The sequence below is a fragment of the Oryctolagus cuniculus genome, chromosome 8 (genome assembly GCF_964237555.1).
Source record: "Oryctolagus cuniculus chromosome 8, mOryCun1.1, whole genome shotgun sequence".
NCBI classification, from domain to species: Eukaryota; Metazoa; Chordata; class Mammalia; order Lagomorpha; family Leporidae; genus Oryctolagus; species Oryctolagus cuniculus.
The window spans coordinates 118,240,416-118,259,644 of NC_091439.1; the positions used below are offsets into that span (position 1 = coordinate 118,240,416).

General features: G+C 60.7%; 1 protein-coding gene across 5 annotated transcripts in view; it reads right to left on the bottom strand.

Moving 5' to 3' along the window:
* The window catches only part of DLGAP2 (DLG associated protein 2), a 583,372-nt gene that overhangs the window by 85,872 nt on the left and 478,271 nt on the right, over positions 1–19,229 (bottom strand). For all 5 annotated transcript variants that reach the window (XM_070047249.1, XM_070047250.1, XM_070047251.1 and 2 more), the window contains 2 exons: positions 13,493–14,559; positions 3,358–3,560 (listed from right to left, as the gene is read on the bottom strand). In XM_070047249.1, coding sequence (XP_069903350.1) covers positions 3,358–3,560; positions 13,493–14,559 — 1,270 coding nt within the window. The remainder of the gene's footprint in view (positions 1–3,357; positions 3,561–13,492; positions 14,560–19,229) is intronic.

Sequence of the window (19,229 nt, forward strand, 5' to 3'; positions counted from 1 at the left end):
CACCCACAGGGAACTGTCAACACGGACTGTGGGCTTGAACGTTCCTGTGCGTCTGGGGAGCCGAGTGCACCTCGGTCCATGCAGGGACCCTTCCACGGGAGCCCCAGGCTGCCTGCTCTCCATCACGTGGAGGCGGCCCCAGCTTCTAGTCACGATGCTTCCCCTTACATGTGTCTCATCTGGTCTGGCATTCTGACACCTCAGCTCCTGTATTTCATTGAGTGGGGTAATACAGACAGGTTCTAAGTTGGTGAAAACATTGTTTGTAATTCAATTTCTTTTTAAATTTTTATCCTGTAACCTAAGGTAAACAAATGATTGGATCTGTCAGAAGTTGTATCCTTGTTGATGAGGCCTGAATGCAGAAAGCTGTAGAGCCGACAGGTGCACCCGGGCAGGTCATCCCTCACCTGGTAACTCAGCACCAGGACAGGACACTGCAGAGCCGACAGGTGCACCCGGGCAGGTCATCCCTCACCTGGTGACTCAGCACCAGGACAGGACACTGCAGAGCCGACAGGTGCACCCGGGCAGGTCATCCCTCACCTGGTGACTCAGCACCAGGACAGGACACTGCAGAGCCGACAGGTGCACCCGGGCAGGTCATCCCTCACCTGGTGACTCAGCACCAGGACAGGACACTGCAGAGCCGACAGGTGCACCCGGGCAGGTCATCCCTCACCTGGTGACTCAGCACCAGGACAGGACACTGCAGAGCCGACAGGTGCACCCGGGCAGGTCATCCCTCACCTGGTGACTCAGCACCAGGACAGGACACTGCAGAGCCGACAGGTGCACCCGGGCAGGTCATCCCTCACCTGGTAACTCAGCACCAGGACAGGACACTGCAGAGCCGACAGGTGCACCCGGGCAGGTCATCCCTCACCTGGTGACTCAGCACCAGGACAGGACACTGCAGAGCCACCTCCCCCTCCACTCTGCAGGCACACGGATCCCCTGCTTGCCTGGGAAAGCAGGGGAGGCTCAGGCAGTGCCTGGCCTCCACCCCGGATGCTCCTGCCAGGACGACACACGCAGGGAATGGTGGGAAGCCACAGTCATGTCCTTCGGGTCATGTGCATAGCTGACTTACCGGTTTTATCTGTTTATAATTTGGAAATGAGTAGAATTTATCAATAACGTATCTTTGTTCAAATGGACAAGGCATTGATATTCCACTTGTAAAGCTAGTTCTCGCCCCACCATGTGCGAAAACCCGTTTCTTAGAGATGCACTTACAGAGACACAGAAGTCCAGTGGGGGCTCTGTGCACACAGCCTCTGACGTTCACACAGTAGGGACACACACAGTAGGGGCATACACACAGTAGGGACACACGGTCACACAGCAGGAGCATGGGGGTGGAGGCCAGGAACACATTCCTACATCACACACATTCATACCCTCACAGAATAGGGACACACACTCGCACAGTGGGGACACACACAGCAGGGATACACTCACACAGCAGGGACACACACTCACACAGCAGGGACACACACAGCAGGGACACACACTCACACAGCAGGGACACACACTCACACAGCAGGGACACACTCACACAGTAGGGACACACACTCACACAGTAGGGACACACTCACACAGTAGGAGCACACACACAGTAGGGACACACTCACACAGTAGGGGCACACACTCACACAGTAGAGGCACACACACAGCAGGGATACACTCACACAGTAGGGACACACTCACACAGTAGGGGCACACACACAGTAGGGACACACTCACACAGTAGGGGCACACACTCACACAGTAGAGGCACACACACAGCAGGGATACACTCACACAGTAGGGGCACACTCACGTAGTAGGGGGGCACACACACAGCAGGGACACACACATGGCAGGAGCATAGGCTTGCACACCGGAACATGCTCACACACATTCACACACTCTCGCACAGTGTGGACACACACAGTAGGGATGTACTTATATAGCAGGAACACACACACATACCCTCACATAGTGGGCATACACTCACAGAGCAGAGACACATCCTCACACAGTAGGGACACACAGTAGGGACACATACCCTCACATAATGGGCAGGCTCACACGTTAGGGACATGTGCTCACATGACAGTGACACAGACACCCTCTCGTAACAGGGGCACATGCTTGCACTGAGGTACACCGAGACACACACCCTCACATAACAGGTACACATGCTCCCACTGTAGACACACACAGACAACCTCACATAATAGGGGTACACACTCAAACAGTAGGGACACACACACCCTCACACAAGAACCCTCGCATGGTAGGCACATGTGCTCTCATGATAGGGACATGTGATCACACAGTAAGGACTTGTGCTCATATGGTAGGCACACATGCTCACAATGTAGGGACATGTACTCACACAGTAGGGACACACACTCACACAGTGGGGACATGTGATCACATAGTAGTGACATGTGGTAGGGACATGTGCTTGCATGGTAGGGACACACGCTCATACGGTAGGGACATGTACTCACACAGTAGGGACACATGCTCGCATGGTAGGGACATGTGATCACACCGTAGTGACATGTGGTAGGGACATGTGCTTGCATGGTAGGGACACACACTCACACAGTGGGGACATGTGATCACACCGTAGTGACGTGTGGTAGGGACATGTGCTTGCATGGTAGGGACACACGGTCACATGGTAGGGACATGTACTCACAAAGTAGGGACACGTGCTCGCACGGTAGGGACATGTGATCACACCGTAGTGACATGTGGTAGGGACATGTGCTTGCATGGTAGGGACACATGCTCACACAGTGGGGACATGTGATCACACCGTAGTGACATGTGGTAGGGACACACACTCACACAGTGGGGACATGTGATCACACCGTAGTGACGTGTGGTAGGGACATGTGCTTGCATGGTAGGGACACACGCTCACACAGTGGGGACATGTGATCACACCGTAGTGACATGTGGTAGGGACACACACTCACACAGTAGGGACATGTACTCACACGGTAGGGATATGCACTCACACGGTAGGGACATGTGATCACACAGTAGTGACATGTGGTAGGGACATGTGCTTGCATGGTAGGGACACACGCTCACAGTGGGGACATGTGCTCACATGGCAGGGATATGCACTCACACGGTAGGGACATGTGATCACACAGTAGGGACACACACTCGCAGGGTAGGCACGCGCATTCCCTGACGGAGGCCGGAGCCTGGGTGGCATCAGAGAGGCACCGGCGCATCACGCTGCGTCTCAAATACTGTGCGGACGCCGCCATGACACTTCCTCAGAGCCGTCCGCACCGGGAAGTCACCGTCCCTGCTGAGGAGAGCCGGGGCCGCCTCGCTTACGTGTGCAGGGCTCCCAGCGGCCGGGGTCCCGCGGGCCTCAGCAGCGGCTCCCGCGCCGTCGGCGACGTCTTGGGACTGGAGTCCGAGCCGCCGCTCTCCTCGTCGCCCATGGCTTTGATGTAGCTGCCGCTGCGCATCCTGCGGCACGGGATCTCCTCGTCCTTGCCGCCCGCCGGGTACCCGGCCCACTCGTCCTGAGGCACCTAGGGGAGAGCAGGCACAGCCGATCAGTCTGCCCAGCGCGCCGCTGGGAGGACGCTCGCCTGGCGCCCGCCATCATGCACTGGGGCGGGCCCGCGGCCCCGTGACAGGATGGGGCGGGAACATGAGGGCATGGGGCAGGGGACGCGGCCACGTGACAGGACAGGCGGGGAGTGAGGATCATGGGAGTGGAGGACGTGGCCACGTGACAGGACAGGCGGGGAGTGAGGATCATGGGAGTGGGGGACACGGCCACGTGACAGGACAGGCAGGGAGTGAGGATCATGGGAGTGGGGGATGCGGCCACATGACAGGACAGGCGGGGAGTGAGGATCATGGGAGTGGGGGATGCGGCCACATGACAGGACAGGCGGGGAGTGAGGATCATGGGAGTGGGGGATGCGGCCACATGACAGGACAGGCAGGGAGTGAGGATCATGGGAGTGGGGGACGCGGCCACGTGACAGGACAGGCGGGGAGTGAGGATCATGGGAGTGGGGGACGCGGCCATGTGACAGGACAGGCGGGGAGTGAGGATCATGGGAGTGGGGGATGTGGCCACGTGACAGGACAGGGGGAGTGAGGATCATGGGAGTGGGGGATGTGGCTACATGACAGGACAGGCGGGGAGTGAGGATCATGGGGCAGGGGACGTGGCCACGTGACAGGACAGGCGGGGAATTAGGATCATGGGAGTGGAGGACGTGGCCACGTGACAGGACAGGCGGGGAGTGAGGATCATGGGAGTGGGGGATGTGGCCACGTGACAGGACAGGGGGAGTGAGGATCATGGGAGTGGGGGATGTGGCCACATGACAGGACAGGCGGGGAGTGAGGATCATGGGAATGGGGGACGCGGCCACGTGACAGGACAGGCGGGGAGTGAGGATCATGGGAGTGGGGGATGTGGCCACGTGACAGGACAGGGGGAGTGAGGATCATGGGAGTGGGGGATGTGGCTACATGACAGGACAGGCGGGGAGTGAGGATCATGGGGCAGGGGACGTGGCCACGTGACAGGACAGGCGGGGAATGAGGATCATGGGAGTGGAGGACGTGGCCACGTGACAGGACAGGCGGGGAGTGAGGATCATGGGAGTGGGGGATGTGGCCACGTGACAGGACAGGCGGGGAGTGAGGATCATGGGAGTGGAGGACGTGGCCACGTGACAGGACAGGCGGGGAGTGAGGATCATGGGAGTGGGGGACGCGGCCACGTGACAGGACAGGCGGGGAGTGAGGATCATGGGAGTGGGGGACACGGCCACGTGACAGGACAGGTGGGGAGTGAGGATCATGGGAGTGGGGGATGTGGCCACGTGACAGGACAGGGGGAGTGAGGATCATGGGAGTGGGGGATGTGGCCACGTGACAGGACAGGCAGGGAGTGAGGATCATGGGGCAGGGGACGTGGCCACGTGACAGGACAGGCGGGGAATGAGGATCATGGGAGTGGAGGACGTGGCCACGTGACAGGACAGGCGGGGAGTGAGGATCATGGGAGTGGGGGACACGGCCACATGACAGGACAGGGGGAGTGAGGATCATGGGGCAGGGGACGCGGCCACGTGACAGGACAGGTGGGGAGTGAGGATCATGGGAGTGGGGGACGCGGCCACGTGACAGGACAGGCGGGGAGTGAGGATCATGGGGCAGGGGACGTGGCCACGTGACAGGACAGGCGGGGAATGAGGATCATGGGAGTGGGGGACGTGGCCACGTGACAGGACAGGCGGGGAGTGAGGATCATGGGAGTGGAGGACGTGGCCACGTGACAGGACAGGCGGGGAGTGAGGATCATGGGAGTGGGGGACACGGCCACGTGACAGGACAGGTGGGGAGGATCATGGGAGTGGGGGATGTGGCCACGTGACAGGACAGGCAGGGAGTGAGGATCATGGGGCAGGGGACGTGGCCACGTGACAGGACAGGCGGGGAGTGAGGACCATGGGAGTGGGGGATGCAGCCATGTGACAGGAGAAACAGAGGAAACGTGAGGGCTTTCGGGTGGGAGGTGCGGCCACGTGACAGGACAGAGGTGGCTGGAAAGCAAGGGCCGCTGGGGCGGAGCTTGTCCCCTCATCAGCGAGAACCGTGCCACGGTGCCGCTCCTGTGGCAGCCTGAGAACAAGGCCAGGCATGGGGGAGGAAATGCGGGTCAGGGTCTGGCCCCCACCTGCCCGCACATGACGTGGCGAGAACCATGCCCGGGGCCAGCGCACATCCCCCTCCCACGCGAGAAGGAGCCCTCATGCCTCACGCATGTCAGAGATTAGAACCAAGCCGCCCACGCAGTGCCGTCCACCCGGCGTCCAGTGCACGGCCACCAGGAGGAGATGGCCGGCCCACGCCGTGTCCACCCTCGGCGCCCAGCGCCCGGCGCAGCTCTCCCTGCCACTCCACCGGCTTTGGGCCGCCACAGCCACGCTCACGGACACAAAACTACAGCAGCGTGCGGGACCCCACGACCACCACGTGGGCCTGCGGTGCGGGGCGCGCCGCGTGCCTCCTGCCGCACTGCTTGAGGAGATAGGAGAGCCCCGGGGAGGGCGTGTGGGTTCCGTGCCATCATCATGAAAGGGCCTCTTGCTCCCGTCCTGACCCCCATCCCTCAGGTTCCTGGGAGGGAAGCCCCTCGCCTGGGGCCTTCGTTCGCTCTGGAACCGCACACGGATGGGATGCGTGGCTTTGGCAGGTCTGCCTTGTGCACACAGGAGCCCGGGAGTGGGGCAGCGCAGCCCACTGCACTCCTCACACGGCCTGCGCTGGGGTCTCACCAGGCAGGAGCACGACCCTAACCCTGGCTCCTGGTTTTGGCTACCAGCAGCCATCTGGGAGTGAACCAATGATGGAAGACCTTTCTTGCTCTAATTCTGCCTTTCAAAGGAATAAAAATCATTCAAAAAAATCTCAGGGTCAGCATTGTGGCACAGCAGGTAAAGGTGCACGTCTCATATGGCCACCGGTTCTGCCCTGGCTGCTCCACTTCCGATCCAGCTCCCTGCTACGGCTTGGGAAAGCGGCAGAAGATGGCCCAAGCGCTCAGGCCCCTGCACCCATGTGGGAGACCCGGAAGAAGCTCCTGGTTCACGGCTTCCACTTGGCCCAGCCTGGTTGTTGTGGCCATTTGGAAGATCTCTGGATCTCTGTGTCTCTGCCTTTCACATTAATGAATACCATATTTTTAAAAGTTATCTATTTTATTTGAAAGTTGGAGTTACACAGAGAGAGAAGGAGAAGCGGCGGGGGGAGAGCGAGAGAAAATCTTCCATCTGCTGTTCACTCCCCAAAGGACTGCAACAGCTGGAGCTAAGCTGATTTGAATCTAAGAGCTACAAGCTTCTTCCAGGTCTCCCATGTGAGTGCAGGGCCCCGAGCACTTGGGCATCTTCCACTGCTTTCCCAGGCCACAGCAGAGAGCTGGATTGGAAGTGGAGCAGTCGGGACTCAAACCGGCACCCATATGAGATGCCGGTATTGCAGGCGGCTGCTTTAGCTGCTACACCACAGTGCCGGTCTCAATATCTTATTCTTAATGTAAGAAAAGTCTCCAATGACCCTACCTTTCTGTCCAGGAGACAGAGAGAGATTAATTTAGGTGGGATTAGGGCGAGAGAAGTGAAGAGAAGGGCCACAGGGACTGTGGGAGCAGTGGGGGGTGAGGGCGACCGGCGAGGGGCAGGCGTCCCGGGGGCACGGCCTGGGGTTCTGCTTAACTCCTGCTGACCGGCAGGAGGGTACCTGCGGATGAACCGGAGCAGAGGTGCCGGCTCCTGCCGCGGAAGGTGGAGGCAGCGAGGCGGCGGTCACGCACAGGGACAGCTGGAGCCAGGCCCACCTGCTGTCCGACCTGCTCTGGCAGCTTGAGGGAATTCTTTGTGACTCGGAAACCGCATTTCCATAGAGAGCAAGGTGAAGACTTCTGCAGCAGACACATTAGCCACTGAGTCGGGCTTGTATGCTTCTGTCTGGTGTAACAAGCCGACGCTGCTAACAGCAGAAACCTCTACAGAATCAGCCAGACCCAGAGTCCAATTCAGAAACCCGAGAACGAGGTCCGGCCCCCTGAGCGGGCGTTCTGGCTGTGAGAGGAGCGGCGGAGAGTGCCCGAGACACCCCCACCCCGTGCTCGTCCTGTCCGGGGCTGAAGCCCCCAGCAGGCTCCCGCGAGCAGACCAGGGTACGTCCTCTAGCCGTCACAGTCTTCGCCTGCGATGAGGACGGGGGGATGGGGCCCCTCTGGGGGCTGCAGGGTCCAGAGGCAGAGGGGGTGTGGACAGGGAGGGTGGGAGAGTCCAGCACAAAGGGACGGAGAGCAGTGTGGAAAGGGCCAAGCACACCCCTGGTGTACCACTGCATCCCCAGCCAGCTTCCCGACTGCACAGGGGACGCTGCTCCAATCGCCATGGAAACACCAGAGCCCAAGATTCCCCGAGGAGGCGACTCGGACGACCCTGCCAGTCCTGCCCTGTGCCCACCCAGCCTTGCTGGGTTCGTCTCACTTTTCTCGGCCGAAACTCCTTCCCCTCTCTCCTGCCCACACACGCTGTCTCCGTCAGCCTCTGCCCTGTCTGAGTCCTCCGGCTGTCATTATGCAGGAGAGCAGACTCATGGGAGCATGACTGTGGGCAGGAGAGCACGGGGGGCTCACAGGGTCGGCAGATCTGCGGGGTGGGCACTCAGGGCGCCAAGGCCCCGGCTGAGACAAAGGCTGGGTCCCCGCCTGGGCCCCAGTCTGCCGGGAGCACGGGTGACACAGCCTTGTGTACCGTGGTTCACATCTCACATCTGCTCCGCAGGGGCTGGAGGGCCTGGGGGCGGCCCTTGACCCTGCTGCTGGGACAGCCAAGGAGAGCGCAGCGGGGACCTTTGCATTTACCTGAGCTCGGATGCCGCGTCTCACACGCTGCTGTCTCTCCCTGAGTTCTCTTGTTTTGGAGTGGACTTGGGAATCCAGGATTTTACGTCTGCTTTGGGAGCCGTTGGACACCTCAATAACCGCGTGTGTTGGCCACACCTACAGGCTGCTATGGCCCAACGCCTGGACACCTGGGGCCTTGCTCACTCCGGGCGGCAGCCTCCCCCCCACCCCCACCCCCGGGGCTGGCCAGCTCTGGGAAACAGTTGATGACTCCCAGGCCATCCTGCCCTTCACAGGAAATCCCCAGAGCCCAATCCCCACCTCCTCCTCTGTGGGACCCCATGCCTGGGTCCGCACCCCATGTGCTGCACCCAGCAATGAGGGACAACATCTGGCCCCCAGCAGTGTTGAAATCGCTTAGTTGTCCAACCCCAACGGTCACTGTGTCTGTCACGTTTCCCACGGAAGCAGTCAAGGCTCCGGCTCCTGTTTCTCTGTGCCTCTGGGTGTGGCCCATGTGGCGTGGCCCTGCCTGGTGTGCCCCGTCCTCCTGAGGTTGTGGCCCTGCTCCTGACCTGCTGGCCTTGCCACACCTGAGTCACAGCAAACCCTGCATTTTAACTCAGCCCAGGACTCTGCGGTGCAGCCGGCCGAGCCGACCCCTTCTGCTCCTCTCACTTGGGCAGGATTCTGCTGCCGGCTTTGAAAGGAGCAGTGACTGCAACCCAGGTTCCTGCCAATCTGTAGATGCTCCCGTTCTGAACACCAGGGGTCTGCAGAAGCCGAAGCCCCCCTTGCACCCCGCACACCTGTGCTGGGAGCAGGCCGTTTGGGTTCTCATCCCCAGGGACAGAAACCCGACTACAAGCTTTGTTTCTCACTCTCTGCCTCTGCAGCCAGTATTGTGGAGGATTTCTGAGGAGCTGTCAGTCACTAAGGCACACTCCCGCCTTCCTGGGAGACAGGACTCCTGGTGCTGGCCAGTGGCCACCTCAGCGCCTGCAGGTGCTCTGGCCTTGGAGCAGCAGAGTCTGGTGAGCCCGGGGGCCGGGTGGCACTCATGCCCTCCCTCTGGGATCTGACTGCCTGGCTACTGTCTGGTGGGGCGGAACAGCCCCGCACAGCACGAAGCCTGCATCTTGCAGGGAGACAGAAGTTAATTAGCACCTTGACTGATCGATAGAGACCAAAGTAGATGGACCTGGTGGAGTGGCCCCGGTTCCCAGCCCCAGAGACCTGCCCAGGCCCACAGGTGCGGCCCCACCCCTACAGGGCTTGTAGAGACGGCAGGTGCCTTTCTTCTGTCGTGAGCACCGTACCACCCCTGCTCAGACGCACTGGAGTGGCCGCACAGCAGGCGCCCTGCCCTCACTGCCGTGTCCACGCCATGTCGCCTGCCCCGCAGAACATGTGGAATCTGACGGGCTCCCCAGGCAGAGCACCCACAACCGCAGGTTGCGGCTGAGAGCTGGACAGAGGCTGCAGTCTGCTGCCCGTGGGGAAGCAGGCCGACCACGCACACCAACCAGCCCCGATGCACTGCCACGAGACAGGCTCTCCCCACCACGAGGCCCAGGCTATGAGACGGGAGACAGCAGGAGGGCCACAGGAACACAGCAACTGGAAAAATACCCCGAGGAAAAGGACTGAGGGACGCTTCGCAAAATTCAAAGCGATGACCCTGGGGAAGTCTCAGAGAAGGCACAAACAAGTCAATGAAGTTAGGGAAACCGTTACCGATCCGAGGAAGAAACCCAGCAAAGGGAGATCCCTCCAAAGAACCACACAGAAAACGCACAGCGGAGTAACTCGATACGTGAAATAAAAACATAGTCGAGAGTCCCCCAGATAGACTCGGTCTGAGAGGAGAAAGGATTGAAATGAAGACAGGCCTTTTGAGACAACTCAAACAAAAGGATTACAGAAGGCAGGCCTGGCGCTTCAGGGAGACCAGCAGCGGAACGACTGTTGGAATTACGGGTGCTGCAGGCGAGGAGACAGAGTGCTGGGGAGAGGGAAAACATCTGCCAAAACCGCCCAGCAAGGCCGCTCTCCAGACACCAGACTTGAGCCCATCACGAAAACACGCGTGCACACAGAACCCACGAGAACGGGCGCTGAAGAGGAAGGGCAGAGCGACAGGCCCTCGGCACACACCCACAACCACGCGGAAGCAGCAGCACTCTGAAACCCACAGGGGCGCTCTTCAAGTCAGTATCCGCGCTGCCTGGACGCGGACTGCACACCGTGGCTGGAAACTCTGGGCGTGCACAGTGAGAAGGCAGGACCCGAGGACCGGCTCGGAGCAGCTCGCTGCAGAGTGAGATGCACACAGGGAAGGGGCGGTGAGGAGGAGGGAGCTGGGAGCAGATCTGGATGGGGAGAGGCCACTGCCCCTCCCCCGGCCACCTCCTCCCCTGCCCAGGGGCAGAGCAGACCCTCAGACACAGCGGGGTCCAGGGCCAGGTGGATGCTGGGACTGGGGACAGCAGAGGACATGGTAAATTACAAGAGGCCAAAAAGAGAAGGCACAGAGCAAGGGAGGGGCCCAAGGCTGGGGCCTTCAGGAAACTGGGAACCGGAGCCGTCCCAGGAAGTGCACGAGAGAGACCCCAGCTCTGCCCGCCACGCGCCTCTGCACAAGCAGACACGGGACTTTCCAGTCCACAGCTGCTGCCACGGGCGGGGGCACAGCTCTTTCCTACTTCTGCACAAACAGCATTCCATCTGGCCACCACCCAGTCCCGAGCGCCTCGCTGCCAGCCGTCAGCCAGGGCCACACACTGGGACCACCAGGCCGACGGCCGTACAGGGCTCCTGGGAAGAGAGGCGGCTGGCTGTCTGCTGCCTGCCGAGGGAGTCGCCAGCACTGAGCCCCCCACTCACGCGTCCAGAGGACCTGTCCTAACCACACGTGCTCCGGCAGGCACAGTGGTCTGCGCACGTTACGGAGAACCCTGGGCTTTCGGGGTCTGCTGGCAGCAGTGTCGGGCAGTGGAAGCAGGGGCAGAGCCGCTGTCGCACAGGTGGGCGTCCCCAGGGGCTGACGTACACCGGCACCCTCAGGCGGCACGGGAGGCACCAAGGCATCGAAACACAGAAGCCCCTCAGCGCACACGCTCCATTACCCACTTGCACTCCCCTTGGCCTTTGGCAAGTTCGTCTCATCCACCCCGGAGAAGCACACGCACCTGCAGAGGCAGACTCTGCGTCAGGCTTGGGAAATGGGCACAAGACGGCCCTGGGCCCACTCCCGCGGGGACAGACACCAGTGTTCCAGTGAGCACGGATCTGGCGGGTGCTGCAGGCCCCGGGGTGGGGTGGAGGTGCCTGGGTAGACGAACAGCCTGCCTGTGTGGACAACTGGCCCCTAGAGCAGGACGGAGCCCCTGTGACACCAGCCTGTGTAGATGAACTGCCTGCATGGATGACTGGCCCCCAGGGCAAGCCAGAGCCTCCATGACACCTGCCTGTGTAGATGAACGGTCCCCAGAGCAGGCCAGAACCCCTGTGACACCCTCCTGTATAGACAAATGGCTCCCAGAGCAGGCCAGAGCCCCTTCCACACCCACCTGTGTAGACAAACGGCCCCCAGAGCAGGCCAGAGCCCCTGTGACACCCGCTGTGTAGACAAATGGCCCCAGAACAGGACAGAGCCCCCATGACACCCGCCTGTGTAGACAAATGGCCCCCAGAACAGGCCAGAGCCCCCGTGACACCTGCTGTGTAGACAACTGCCCCCAGAGCAGGCCAGAGCCCCCGTGATTATGTCCCCACAGCCCTTGCACAGCGGCCAGGAGATGGAGCTGACCTAGGCGTCTACAGGTGCACTGGGTAAGCAAGCATGGCGGGAGACCACAGTGGAACACTATTCCCCCGGGTCTACATGTGGGCCCTGGGAGGCCCCATGGTCAGGGAGGCAGGTGGGGCACAGGATGGGCATAGGCTGGGCACAGGACCACAACTGCCACACGTGTGCACTCCCGCACAGGAGCCACACAGAACCCACAGAAGTGGACACCAGTGGCGGTGGCCAGGGCCACAGCGGGAGGGGGCATGGAGGTCAAGGGCCGATCCCCAGGGAGACAGGGAGGAGCTCGGAGGGCCTGGTGATGACGACTGTGTATCAGCGACTGTTTCAGGTGGCACTGAAACTCACAGAGGGTGCCCAGACATGTTCTCACCCTGATGTGGATCCCACTGACACCTCACTCCATATCCCCAAGCAGACATGGCGACACGGATGTCAGCATCCCTAGGCACACGCAGCGATATGGATGTCGACACCCCCAGGCTCACATGGTGACATGGATGTCGACATCCCAGGCACATACAATGACACAGATGTCAACACCCCAGGCACATGCAGCAATATGGATGTCGACATCCCAGGCATACATGGTGACACAGATGTCAACATCCCAGGCACACGCGGTAGTGACAGATGTCACCATCCCCAGGCACATGCAACAACATGAGGTCAACATCCCAGGCACACGCGGTAGTGACAGATGTCACCATGCCCAGGCACATGCAGCAACATGAGGTCAATATCCCAGGCACACACATAGTGACAGATGTCACCATGCCCAGGCACATGCAGCAACATGAGGTCAACATCCCAGGCACACGCGGTAGTGACAGATGTCACCATGCCCAGGCACATGCAACAACATGAGGTCAACATCCCAGGCACACGTGGTAGTGACAGATGTCACCATGCCCAGGCACATGCAGCAACATGAGGTCAACATCCCAGGCACACGCGGTAGTGACAGCTGTCACCATCCCCAGGCACATGCAACAACATGAGGTCAACATCCCAGGCACACGCGGTAGTGACAGATGTCACCATCCCCAGGCACATGCAACAACATGAGGTCAACATCCCCAGGCTCACATGGTGACATGGATGTCGACCTCCCCAGACACACAGCGACAGAGTTGTCGATACCCCAGGCACACAGGGCAACATGGACGTCGGCATCCCCAGGCACACATGTGCGTCCAGCACCACACTGGCTCCCACCCTGCATCTCCGTGATGCCTGACCGCTCGGCAGGGGCCTCTCACCTGGAGGTAGTGGCAGGGCCGCAGGGCTGGCTTGAGGCCCTGGGGGGCCAGGGCCTGGTCCAGGTTCAGGGAGCTCTTGCGGGAGGCCTCCTTGGCCTGGCTCACCGTGAGCGTGGACCAGGAGCTGCGCTTCATGTACTTGGCCTCAGGGGTGCCGGCGAAGCCCTCGCAGGCCGAGCACTTGACGTCACTGCTGCTCTTGGAGGTCTTGAGGGACAGGTCCCCGAAGGGGCCGGGCAGTGCCTCGGGATAGCAGTGGGCCATGCGGTCCACGTGGTGCCGGGCGGCCGCGCTGGGCGTCCGGTACGTGCTGTCGCTGTCCAGGTTGTCGTCCGAGCTCCACCAGCTGCTCAGGCCGGCCCTGTGCTTGCCCTCAGCCTTGCGGTCCTTGCTCTTGGCCCTCTTGCTGTGTTTGGAGTGGTGGCCGTGGTGGTGGTCGTCCGCCCGGCCGTCCCCCTTGTTCCCGTTGATGCTGCTCTTGGAGGCGCCCTCCAGCGAGTGCGACTTGGTGAAGAGCTTCTGCACCGAGTGCACGAGGTGCCGGATCCTGCCCGGGCTCTCGCTGCGCTGCTCGGCCGCGGCCGACGTCCGCTGGTACTGCAGGGTGTGGAAGCCGTCTCGGTGCAGCGGCAGCTGCTTCTCGAACTGGTCCAGGAGGTTGGCGGGGATGCGGTTGGCCTTGGTGCTGGTGTGGGCCACGGCGCAGGCGTCCCTGGCGTCGTAGTGCGAGCTGTAGTGCATCCTGGGGAATGTGCTGCTGGACACGTGCTCGCCCAGCGCCACGGGCATCACCACGCACTCCGAGTGGATGGAGCTGCGCGGCGAGCAGCGGTGATGCTCCAGGGGGCAGCCGTCCGTGGGGCTGAGCAGGTAGGGCGGCCTGGCCTCCGGCCCATGGTGCAGGTGGCCGTGGCTGTGCTCCAAGTCCCCAGGCGGCGTCAGGCCGCAGGTGTGGCTGGAGCACAGCGGGGCGGCGCTTCGGCTGGCCGACAGCCCTTTCATGTTCCTGGGAGGGGAGTAGCTCTCCTCATCGAAGGGCGGCGTGGGCGACCATGAGTACGGCCGGTCTGTGGGCAGAACAGAAGCGCCGTTAGCACCTGGGCACCAGCAGCTGGGTCACCGTGGGCAGGAAAGGTGAGATGCCTGGCGCCCATGGGAGGGTGGGATCTTTCCAGCCGTCATGGCCCACGAGGGGACGGTCATGTGTTCACACCACAGCGACCACTCCAGAGAACCAGGAGGCTGGGCAGGTGCCCGGTGCAGTGGCCAAGAGGACAGTCCCGGTTCTCACACTGCACACCATAGGCTCCTGGCTCCCTGCGGACACGGGCTCCCTGCCGACACACACCCCGGAGGCAGCAGGAAGGGTCCCCACCACCCACACGGGAGATCCTGATGGAGGTCCCGGCTCCCTCGGGGGCATCTAGGGAGTACACCAGCAGACAACAGCTCTGTCTGCCGAGTCTGCCTCTCATAAATGGAAGCCGACACAAGACATTCCCCCTCGGAGCTCAGGAACTTAGGGACAGCAGGTGCCCCTCCCCGCAATGCTGTGTGATGGCGCACGCTCACTGGGGCTGGGCTCGGCAGGTCTCTGGACAGCCAGGGCTCGTGCTGCTCAAAAGCCGTCTAGGGGGACACAGAGCTACACAGAAGTGCATGTGTTATCTGATCCAGCAGCTTCCTGGATGATCCTGGATCCCCACACCCTGCCCCGTGCTCTCCACGGCGGCTCCCGGCTGTGGCCCCTCAGGAACTGGGACTCACGGTGGCCAGCAGGGATCATCGGGCCCCGAGGAACCTGAGAGAGGAGCGAGGTGCTTCTCACACCCGGCAGGGGAGTAAGGCCTCTCCTGCACCCCCGCACAGCGGCCTCAGGGTGGGACCCAGCCCTGCGCCTCCTCTGAGGAGCCGACAGGGTCCCGGGGAGCAGCCCCGTGGGCGGCCACTCGGCGTGCTGCCTGCTCCAGCGGCAGGTTCTAACCGTGCATGTGGCTACGCCAGGAGGGGACAACCAGCGTGGATTGTATCTTTCTACAATTACAGCAAGTTCAAGGGGAATTCAACACGCAGCCGGCAACAGCAAAGCCGTGTTTTGTAGTCAGAATCGGCAGCATCAAGTTGTCATCCCATTATCGTTTGCTTTGTTTCTCATTAACACATAATTTCACAGATCTCCCTTCTTATTAAAAAGCTGCTGATTGTGAATCCACTCACGTATGTATCTCTGTCTAACGTTCACTGTAGAAGCCACGTTATGAATGTGGCTTCATAAAACACGGTAGGAAAGATAAAATCTAACAGTCAGTTAAAGTGGAAGATGACACACTCCCAGTTCCACTGCACGGGGCGGATTCTCTTGAGGGGTGTATTATGATGTGCACGGACTTGATGTGTGCGAACTCGAAGATGACCTCACACTAACGGCAAGCCAGGAGCCACCCCGCTGGCGCCGACAGCGGCAGGGAGGAGCGGACGAGGGCTCCTGCTGGAGCTGGGTGCTGTGTTGGGGTCATTTCTCTTCGTGAAATGAGGCAGCAAACACACAACGCGGGAAGCATCTCAGCTTGCCCATTTCCATCTACGGAAGCCGCCATTTTTGTCACTGTGGCATTGCTGCCTGACCTGCCACGGTGTGACCATAGTGCTGCTACCTGACCTGCCACGTGGTGATGGTGGCACTGATAACTGACCCATCATGTGTGGCCATGTGCAGCTGCCTAACCTGACACAACATGACCACAGCACTGAAAACTGACCCACCACGTCATGACCACGGCACTGCTACCTGAGCTGCCACGTGGTAACCATGGCACTGGTAACTGCCCCACCATGTCGTGGCCACAGCACTGATAACTGACCTGCCATGTGGTGATAGTGGCACTGGTAACAGACCCACCATGTCATGGCCACATGCTGCTACCTGACCCACCACATCGTGACCACAGCGCTGCTACCTGAGCTGCCACGTGGTGACCACGGCACTGCTACTTGACACCACATCATGCCTCTGTGACCCTCCCCAAACTCACATGGCAGTGTTTCTTCAGAAAGTATAGTTGGTCTTGTGGGGATGTGAGGCAGCCAGGCCGGTCACTGGGGCCATGGACTCCTTGTCTCTGCTCCTCTTCCCTCCACCCACACTGCTGTCCCCACCTGGGTCCCCCAGGGTAGCCCCTGCTCAGCCTGCCTTCTCCAAACCCCTGCCGGATCCATGGCTGGCCAGCTGCTCTGTCAGGATGCTGCCACATAAAGGCAGGACACGGAACATGGAGACGTGGCTGGGAGTGCATCCTGTCTTTGCCACGTGAGGGTCTGGAAGGTGTGGCCTCTGCACGTCACAGGGAACCCGGGCGAAACCCCCTTTAGAAAACTGGGTCCTTAAGATTCGAACAAAGAAAGCACAAGGTTTGAATGCTGACCGCTGTACATTTGTCTTGGGAGACAGAACAAACTAGATAGGGAGGCTCCACACCCAGACTGGCAAGCTGACGTCTTTAAGACAGACGAGCACTCCCCAGTTGTTCCAGGGAGTCCGTGCCGTCCCGCTCGAGTCCTGGCTGCTTCTCTGTAGGCATTCGAAGGCTGACCCTGCAATTCACGTGGGCAGAAAGAGCTAGCAGTAGGCAAGGAATAATAATCATTAGAGCACACATAAATGAAATGGAGAAAAGGAGAGAGAGAGAGGGAGAGAGGGAGAGAGGGAGAGAGGGAGAGAGGGAGAGAGGGGGAGAGAGAGAGAGAGAGAGAATCAATAAAGCCAAAACCTGTTCTTTGAGGTCATCAAAGGTGATAAATGTTTTACTAGATTGGGAAGAGAGAACTCCTGATCTAACTCACACAGAAGTGGGGGTTACCGCCAGCGAGGGACCACCACGAGCAATTATACATCAACCCTCAGTCACCGGGCACAGCAACGGCTCCCAGAAACACACGCTTTAGCCCAAGAAGAAACCGGAAGTCTCCACACACGGAGAAGCAGGGACAGTGAGTCTGTCACCAAAGCCTCAACGAAGAAAAGCCCCAGCCCAGACGGCTTCACGGGACTCAACCAAACACCTCAGGAAGAACGGACACCAGTCCTAGTCAGACTCCCCAGAAACAGAACGGGGAGCCACTTCCGGCCCACTCCACAGGACCCCATCAGGGCCAGCCTCAGCCTGGCGCTGTGGCCAGATGAGGCTGCGGAAGACTGTAGGCCAGCGTCCCCTGTGACTGCGGATATAAACACCCCCCATGAATCACGACCAGAATCCTGTAGCGCATCAGGTGTGCATGCTGGCCACACGACCCACGGCACAAACCTGTCAGCGCTTGCCCCGCCCTCACAGGACATGTGGAGACCCCCACCAGGGGCCTGGGGCAGCACCGTACACAAGGGCAGAAGCTGACGTGGCCTGTTCTGGGTGCCCTGCCCTCACAGGACACGCGGAGACCCCCACCAGGGGCCCGGGCAGTGCTGTACACAAGGGCAGAGGCTGACGTGGCCTGTTCTGGGTGCCCCGCCCTCACAGAACACGTGGAGACCCCCACCAGGGGCCTGGGCAGTGCTGTACACAGGGCAGAGGCTGACATGGCCCATTCTGGGTGCCCCGCCCTCACAGGACACGCGGAGACCCCCACCAGGGGCCCGGGGCAGCACTGTACACAAGGGCAGAGGCTGACGTGGCCTGTTCTGGGTGCCCCGCCCTCACAGGACACGCGGAGACCCCCACCAGGGGTCCGGGCAGTGCTGTACACAAGGGCAGAGGCTGACGTGGCCCGTTCTGGGTGCCCCGCCCTCACAGGACACGCGGAGACCCCCACCAGAGGCCCGGGCAGCGCTGTACATGATGGCAGAAGCTGACGTGGCCCGTTCTGGGTGCCCCGCCCTCACAGGACACGTGGAGACCCCCACCAGGGGCCCAGGGCCGCGCTGTACATGACCGAGTGCCCAGTCCGCACAGGCCAGCGCCGGGCTCAGGCCGAGGTCCTATGTCTCTCTTGCTCCTTTGCTTTGTCCTTTCCCCGATTTTGCATTTGGATTTCATCATCTTTCTTGTTCTTGTTAGTCACAGCTTCATTCCTGATGAAATGAACTGAGGTGTCCATTAGCAGGCAAATTAACTGACTGAACACTTCAACAGGCATTCAAGTTCAGCCACCACTGGAGGGGGTGGAGGGGGAGGTGGCACTGGGGAGTGTCTTACGATGGCCTGTTCCCCATGTGTGGGCCTGCCGGTGTCACAGGTGGACTGTGTCCCACGCATGGCCTGCCGTTGTCGCAGGTGGACTGTGTCCCACGCATGGCCTGCCGCTGTCACAGGTGGACTGTGTCCCACGCATAGGCCTGCCGCTGTCACAGGGGGACTGTGTCCCACGCATAGGCCTGCCGCTGTCACAGGTGGACTGTGTCCCACGCATAGGCCTGCCGGTGTCGCAGGTGGACTGTGTCCCACGCATGGCCTGCCGCTGTCACAGGTGGACTGTGTCTTATACATAGGCCTGCCGCTGTCACAGGTGGACTGTGTCCCACGCATGGCCTGCCGCTGTCGCAGGTGGACTGTGTCCCACGCATAGGCCTGCCGCTGTCACAGGTGGACTGTGTCCCACGCATAGGCCTGCCGCTGTCACAGGTGGACTGTGTCCCACGCATAGGCCTGCCGCTGTCACAGGGGGACTGTGTCCCACGCATAGGCCTGCTGCTGTCACAGGGGGACTGTGTCCACACATAGGCCTGCCGCTGTCACAGGTAGAC